The sequence below is a fragment of the Lupinus angustifolius genome, unplaced genomic scaffold (genome assembly GCF_001865875.1).
Source record: "Lupinus angustifolius cultivar Tanjil unplaced genomic scaffold, LupAngTanjil_v1.0 Scaffold_539, whole genome shotgun sequence".
Lineage (NCBI taxonomy): Eukaryota > Viridiplantae > Streptophyta > Magnoliopsida > Fabales > Fabaceae > Lupinus > Lupinus angustifolius.
The window spans coordinates 8481-17282 of record NW_017727887.1 but is presented as its reverse complement, the minus strand read 5'-3'; the positions used below and the strand labels follow the sequence as shown (position 1 = coordinate 17282).

Genomic DNA, 8802 nt, shown 5'->3' with positions numbered 1-8802 from the left:
CCTAATCTTGGCTACTCTAATATTGAAGTAGTAATGAATATAAGATCTTAAGAAAAGTATGCTTAACTTGGCAAATAAACTAAGTAGTACAACTACTTCTTAGTTTATTTGTTAAGTGTTTGAGACAAGTAATTTTTCATGACTTGAAATCGGTTTTTAGGTGATCAATCTAAAAAGAGCATTAAGAACTTCTCAAACAAATAAAATTAATCAAAGCACCAACCTGAATGATTAAAATTCAAATTTAAAATAAAAGAAGAAGAAGAAATACATAACCAACATTCAAATGAAATTGTTAGAAGCATGAGCCATCCATCCAAGGATTGGATGCATTAAGTTCCAAATGAGATTACCAAATGGATTTTTGCATCTCATTTTCCTTCTCCTTTCTCCTTTCTCCTATTAAATTATGAACTAAAAACTATGAATTAAGAAATAAGAAGAGAGAATTGTGTTTCTACTTCAGGGAAGAAGATTTTCAAGGCAAGTTATTATTTTTCGAATGAAATGCCTTCTCATTTATAGAGTTCCCTGCCACCGCTGAGCTGCCTGTTTGCACTGCTCAATAGCTTACCAAACCCTTCAGCATGGGTTTGGTCACTTGGTCAAGTAGCTTGGTCACCTCCTTAAGCTTGACTCACCAAGGCTAGTTGTGAGCTATGGGACTAACTATGGTGAGCTACTCTGAAAAGCCTATGGTGGGCTACTTGAAGTGATGTCATGCATGACTTCATGGTTTCTTGATGGCTAAGTCAAGTCTTGGTGCACACCCTTGAGCACACATGTGGCACCGCTAAGCTGCCTGCTTGAGCAGTTTTGACCGTGCTGACTGAAACGTGGCTTGGTGCTGCTGCCCTGGTTAGGTGTCTGGTTCACCGCTGAGCACACATGTGGCACCGCTGAGCTGCCTGCTTGAGCAGCTTGGGCGTGTGTCAGGCTTTTGTCTAATCGTGCAAAGCTTGTATTCTATCCTGCCAGGTTTTGTCTGGTGCTAGGCTGAGCGGTCAAGTAGGTCCGCTAAGCTGTCTTCTTGTGCACTTGGTCTGTGCCAGGTTGGTTTGACCGAGCCAGGCTGGTGTCCAGGTCAGCTCAGTGTGGCTTGGTCCACACTAGGCTGCTTGCTTGAGCACCTTGAGTTTGACTTCTTTTTCTTCTTGGACCATGAGTCTTTATTCTCTTTTCGTTTTCTTTCTAAATCCTACAAAACATATAAAAAACAAATACAAACACAAATATACAAGATTGTGATATTTTATCCAAAAAGTATTGTTTTAAGTTGGTTTTTCTCAATTATGCTTAAAATAAGTGTCATAAAAGTGTATGAAATTTAGGTATGTTTGGCACTTATCACTCAAGAGAAGATCAGAAAAGGATTTGATCACTATTGTCAATATTTTGACAATTATACGAATCATGAGAAGGGGAGAATTTTGTGTATGTGGGACTACAGAAAGGTCAGAGTGAATTGCAATCACTCCACAGATTGTTGATGCACATGAGTGTCTTTGATTTGGATGGGAACTTTAAATGTTGGGTAGCAGTGGTATATGCACATAACCAGCTTGGGGACTTTAATAATGTCTTAGGTACAAAGGACATATGTGGAAGATATCGGGTTCAACCTCAGGAATATGTAGACCTAGAATATATGATGCAATCAGTAAGACTGTTTGAAGCTTACACTCATTGACCACACTTTACTTGGTCAAACAAACATACTGATATTGGGTTAATTTATACAAGAATTGATAGAGCAATATGCAATATCCACTAGTTTGAAGAATACAATGATATAAGGATTGAGGTTCTCCCCACAAATATATCAGATCATGCTTCTCTACTACTATAATACCAAATCAGGACAAAAACAAAGGCACACCTATTCAGGTACTTTAACTGTCTGTCTAAGGAAGAATTATTCCTTCCTTGTGTGAAAGATAGCTAGGATACACCTATAATATGTAAGCCTATGTATTGTTTGTGGATGACACTAAAAAGGCTCCAAACTAGGTTGAGGATGCTGGGTAGAAAATACTCTAGTATTTTTGATCAAGTCCCCACAGCAAGAGTAGGGTTAAATGAGTCCTAAACCCTCCTACAGCTGAAAAAATTTAATCCACAACTTTTGATGGATGTGAAAAACTAGACTCATAAACTCATGGAACTTCATAAAACAAAAGAAGAAGTCCTGCAACAAAAGTCAAAGATTAACTAGATCCAACTAGGGGATGGCAAAAATTCATTCTTTCATGCTACTATGAAAGATAAAAGAATGAAGAAAGGCATCGAGAAACTGACAAAACCATATGGGACCTCAATCACTACCCAAGAGGACATTAGACAAGAAGTGAATCTGATAGGTACATCCAATGCCCACAGGAAAGGTGTGAATCTGATAACACTTCGAAATGGTAAATGCCTTAATAGAGAATTGGTCACCAGCCTAACTCAAATGGTGCATAAAAAAGAAGTTTGGGAAGCCTTTCAAAATATAGGTGATAATAAAGCCCCTGGGATTGATGGATAAAATGCTCATTTTTTCAAAGCAATGTGGGATATCATCAAAGAAGTTATGTGGAAAGTTGTAAATGAATTCTTCTTAGAGGAGAAAGTCTACCATGTTGTCAATTGTACAACAGTAACAATGTTGCCAAAAACAAATGATGTGGCCACCATGAAAGACATAAGACCAAGTTCATGTTGTACAACTAATTACAAAATCATCTCCAAGATACTTACTGCCAAACTAAGAAGAGTCATTAACCAGGTGGTTGATGATAGCCAATATGCCTTCATTCTAGATAAGGTGATTCATGAAAACATCGTTCTAGCACAACAATTGGTGAGAGGTTATGGTCGTAGTGGTATCTCACTAAGATGCATGATACAAATGGATATTCAGAAAGCTTATGTTACAGTTGATTGGGATGCATTGGAGAACATCTTGAGAGAATTTGGATTCCCTCATCAATTTGTTAGATGGACTATGGTTTGAGTGAAAACGGTGTCCTACCGATACTCAGTGAATGGAGAACCTACTACAATACTTCAAGCTAAGAAAAGACTCAAGTAAGGAGACCCCTTATGACCACTGCTCTTTGTCTTAGTAATGGAATACTTACACAGACTTCTCCAACAACTGAAGCAGGACCACAATTTCAATTTCCATCTGAAATGTGAGCAAATAGGGATCACAAACATTTACTTTGTTGATGACCTTCAACGTTTCTGTAGAGGCTATCTCATATTAGTGGAGCTACTCATGGACAAATTCAAACAATTCTCAGATAGTACAGGATTGAAAGTCAGCCCCACAACATGCCATGTTTACTTAGGAGGGATTGACAAAACAACACAAGACTCAATCAAAATTGCTACTAGTTTCACTATGGGATCTCTACCATTTAAATACTTGGGTGTCCCTCTAGCCAGCAAGAAACTCACAATCAAGATGTGTTCTCCATTGATTGACAAGATCACTACTAGACTAAAATGTTGGAATAGAAGGCTCCTTAGCTATGCAGGAAGACTCCAACTGATAAAAAGTGTGTTATTCTTAATAACCAAATCACTCAGACAAGGTACCCCTCTAGGTTTATGACACAATTCTCACGGTGTCGTATATTCCCGCAGACTATGCTACAATAGTAGACATAGTGATGTGAATACTATGATTCACAGAAAACATGCCTTTTTCATTCTTTTAGAAAAATCAGGAGGGAAACCTTTTTAGGGTAACTTGGAAAGCATTTTGAAGATGAAGGAAATTTCATAGATAAAAAAATATTGATCAGTTTAGAAAATAAAATTTATCAATCCTTCATTAAAATAATTTCACAATTAACTTAGAAATACACTAACTTGAGTAAAACTCAGAAAATTGTTTTCCCTCCCTTGTCGGTCTTATTTTTCATAGATATAGTCTTTTAATCTTCAATTCCATATGCCATACCATGAAAATGCATAAGGACAGTTCAATAGTAAATTCAGTAAGTTTCCAATAGTTCAACATTCAACAGAATAATCAACTAATGAGTACTTTCATTTTAATTACCAGTCACAACAATCAAATACATCTAAGGTTATAATCATTCAACAAACCTCAATAAATTCAACCAACCATATTAATGGTAAATTAAATTGAATTATTTTACGAACAAATTGAGTCTCACTACTCATTTGTTCGCGACCATAGAAATAATATTTGACTATATCTGTTTATGGCCTAGCTTAAAGATGCACGCATATCGTTGGCATCATTTCTAAGCTCATATATAAAGACACGTCTCTCCATACCTTCACCTCTATCGGACTTAACGTTCCTTCGTTGTAGCTTGCCTGAGTGTCGAGTACCTGATTAAGTCTTAAATGATTAATTTCGCTGTTGTAAATTGTCATTAAGATTATAAGGAAAATGTCTTAATGTGGCTCTAGACATTAGATTATATCCAAATATTTCATTTGAACAAGATTATAGTCTTAAATTGGCATGAGGAGATTTCACAAACATTTGTCGGCTCAAATGCTCAGAATTGACTTAGGAGGCCCTAGTTCGCTCTGTAATGATTTCTGAAACTCAATGACTTGGAGTATTAATTTAAAAAAACTTCTAAACAAACTTTGGCTTGTTCTATATAGACTCAAATTGAAGAGTCTAACAAATTTTAGCACTTTAAGGAGTTAAAATCTCAAATTGGGTTCTCGGCGAGGTGATTAACCTCTCGTCACCTTCAGGCTTTTAGAAGTGTTCTATAATTCCCTAAGAAAGTTGGATACTCATACTAACAGAACCTAGTAAATAGGTATATGATATTTGGGGTCATACCTAAGCCATTTGAGACAATGCCAAAGAGTTGCAGAGCCCTATAGGTCTTGAGTTTTTGTTCACAAACAGTTTTCGGGTTAAAACTATCTAGAATTGGGTCCAGTGATCCTTGAAAATTCATAACCAACATTTCATCTTCATCAAAACAGAATGCCACACAGGTTTTTGGGTTCATAAAACTCATAATTTGTAAATCTCAAGGTAATTGAATATAGGCTAACACATAGGCCAAAATAAAATAGTTTGTAGTGCCAACTAGGGTTTGTTTTCATGTGTTCCCTTGAACAGTGAGGATTTCGAATTTTTATCCCTAAAAAAGAATGATATCAAGCTAGGAATTTAAATATGAACACATTCATAGTTTGTATTTAAAATTTGTACTTTGGGAACTCATCGTATCAAAGAAACAACGTTCAAAAGTACCCTTGACTCTCAAGTACTTTGGGGATGTTTGCATGGCTTCAAAGCCTTCACCAATCAAACTTCAACTACTAAAATGAGATTGAAATCATAAATACAAAATTTTAAACAAGTCTTTATTTTTTTTAAGAGGTTAAAGATACACCACAACATCTAAGACACCGTTTTGGATCCATCATCAATACAAGGAAGTGGGTTAGAGTTTAGGGACCCTTAAGCCACTTTTTCAGCAGCTCCAACCTGCAAACAGAAAGCTCTCCACATGCAATGGAAATTTAGCATAGCCACAACCATTTTTAGCATAATTGGAAGCCTAGAACTCAACTGTAACACCTAACAACACATGGGTTCACTTCCTACCTAGGGCAGAATTTTTGTAACAGCCAAAACAATGGTTACATGTCAGAATTTCCACAATTAGAATTCAAAAATGTATTCCCCATACCTTGAAATGGTTGACTAATTCCTTCGATGAAAATATAGAGAACAAAATGGAACAAAAACCACAAACAACTCATTCTAAAACTTCACCTAGCTCATGGATGATCAAGAGAAGAAATAAGCTATAAGGAACATATAGATTGAAGAAATAAGGCCCTAGACATGATCACCATACCTTGAGGATTCATATTTCTCCCTTGCATGTGAGTTTGGAGAAGAAGATGGAGGCTTTCTCCCTTCCTCTTTGTTGCCAACGTTAGAGAGGACAAGAGGAAGTTTTGGGGTTGTGGTTTGTGTTTTCTTTGTGGTGTTATGGCTAAATACAAGTTAAATATGCTTTAAATAGATAGTGGATTGATTAGTGGGCTGAGTGGAGAATTTATAATGGGTTAACACAAGATTTAGAAGGATTTTAAGACACTTAATGGAGCTAGACAACTATACGCATGACAATTTAGTGATTTGTCTAGTACTACCTTTGTGTAATGCATAGATGTGTTTATTGCATCTTAAGTTACCTATACAAAATTTTAAACATTGTCTATACGCGGATAGATGATATTCCATACTTTCATAGCACCAACAGAAAAGGTTGTAGATCTGTCAGGCAACCTAGTTCAAAGGTTCACTGCAAAACTATCACTATTCTAGTAACTTTTGTCTCAGTTATTTATTATAGAGAAACACTAGAATAATAATTGTATATGCTTACAAACTTAATAATAATGGTTTAACATAAAGTCCATTAGGTTTGATGACCACTCAGGCCATTTTATTAAATCCCAAGACAACACATTTTCCCAATAACGGTTAACCTTAAACTTGGACAACTTAGTGTTTAAAACTAAATTGGCTTATTTCCTTTATTTTAAATTTAAATCTAACTTAATTATGCACTAAAAACTAATATATATATATATTCTCAACGAAACTCCCTAGTTCATATTTCTTTCTCAACACAATCCTATGCATAACTTACTTGTTATCCAAGTAAGCCAATTCTTATTCTAATAATCCTTATTTTCGATATAATTAATAAATATATATATATATATATATATCTTTCTATTATCAGCAAGAGTATATTCATACACACATATGTGTATATATATATATATATAATTCTATGCTTATTAAGTAAGGAGCTGAAAGGAGGGATGTTAGATCCAATATATATGTGAAGTTTATAGGAATATTGATGGTAATTCCAAGAACTTTAGTCTTAGCAGCAGTGCCAAGGCACCTAGCAGCTTCACTATCTTGAAGCCCTTCAGTGAGTGAGCAGCATGGATTCCAAGGTGGCACATGTATCCAACTAGATACAGCACACACACCTAACTTGAAGATGTCCACCGTGCAATTATCAGATTGAATTTGGTTAGCAGGGGTTGAGGGTGATGGGTTTGGGGCATAATTGGAGCTAACCAAAGTGAAGAAGAGGATGTTGACAGAAATGAGAAGTGCAGCCTTGGAAGCCATTTAACAAAAATGATGAAAGAGAATAATTACTTTGTGATTACTAGTGTTACTAACTTGCTCTGGGGTGAAATGTGAGATGAATTGTAGGGGATGTTTTATAGGGAAAGGTTGGTGTATTTCTTGGCCTTGTCAATGTTTTAAGTATTGGTGTAAACATTTAGTTTTATTCAACCCATTTTTATTAAAAATGAAGATTGGAAACTAAAACCAAAAAAGGAAATTAAGAGGGGAAAATGGTAACTTTTAGGGGTTTCATAAAGTTAAAAGAAATATTCTTACCCTTATAAGTTTTCTTCAAAACATTTTGACGCCGATTTTATTCTCTTTGACATTTAGAATCAATGTGGCCTTCATAAGGGAAAGTTTATTTTTAAGGAACTTTTCTATTTAAATATGTTTTGGTAGATATTACATTAATGTATCATCTATTGTTTTTATCTATTATATTATTATTATTATTATTGAACTTTGTATGCATAATAATAAATAAAATAAGTTCCTTTTATTTTATATTTAACAATAAAGAAATACATAATTAGTATAATTAGAATTAAATACAAATTCATTTTTTACACAAATAAATAATAAGGTTTAATATATTGATCGAGGAGAACATAAGTATCTTTTGGAGTTAAAGTTAGCTACTGTATTCTGATAATCAAGTTATATACAACACATAATCGATTATGCTGTATAAACTAGTTTCTTGATGAATGGTAAACTACTTATATGACATTTGATCATGCAATACATGTTTTTCAAATATGTTATACCTTTAATGCACAAAACCATGTATGTAGATGTTAGAGCTTACTTATCATATAATTTGTAGATGTTATGTCTCAATTTTAGTCTTCTTCATTTTAAATTCTTGTGAGACTCCCACCTAGCTTACCTAACCTAGACTCGATCTAAGGCAATCATCTTAAGACTTCTAGTAAAGTATAATTACAAATGCCTAAGTCTATATATACCACCCTTCAGTCTTCGACTTGTTCTTTGTTGCAACATCTTCAAGTTTTCTAGTCTGTCCATTGTCTTCATCAAAACCAAGGTCAACTTCAAATATATAAGTCTTGACTCTTTGAACTTTTATAAACAAAGAATTTTATATTGGTTCACCTTCTTGTCCAATGAATGTTACATGTAGTGAAAGTGTGCATGTCAAGAGGAACACTTTGGAAAGCTCTCCTTGAATGTCATGGTTTTGATGAGGACAACTTGTGCCTAAAAGAGCTTGAAGATCATCAACAAATCAACGTGCTTAAGTCTTTGTTTGGTACTAGGCTTAGACTAGATTCTAGTTTAAGTTGAGTCGAAGGCTTAGGGCACCTAATACATGTCTCATATGCATATATCTTTTAAATCATTTCATCCATGAGATATGTTCATTCATAATATGTTCATGCATTGCATAAATACATGTATATGTGCATTCTAGGCATAAAACTAAGTGTTAAACATGTATTATCTAAGTGCATAACGTATTTGATGTTTTGTATTTAAAATACACATTTTATTTACTGTTAATCGATTAACCATACCTTTAATCGATTAACCCAACTGCTGTGAAAAGTGGTTGCTACTGGAAACACGTTTTTAAATGCTGTTAATCGATTAAGGCTTTACATTAATCG

The 8802-nt window shown here is 34.6% G+C and overlaps 1 protein-coding gene across 1 annotated transcript; it reads right to left on the bottom strand.

Moving 5' to 3' along the window:
* Positions 1 to 3118: 3118 nt before the first annotated feature.
* Positions 3119 to 7165, bottom strand: LOC109341636 (14 kDa proline-rich protein DC2.15-like). Its single transcript, XM_019579577.1, has 2 exons — positions 6902 to 7165; positions 3119 to 3169 (listed from the first exon to the last, which is right to left on the bottom strand). Exons 1-2 carry the CDS (start codon positions 7163 to 7165, stop codon positions 3119 to 3121), a joined length of 315 nt encoding a protein of 104 aa, XP_019435122.1.
* Between the last annotated feature and the right edge of the window lie 1637 nt (positions 7166 to 8802).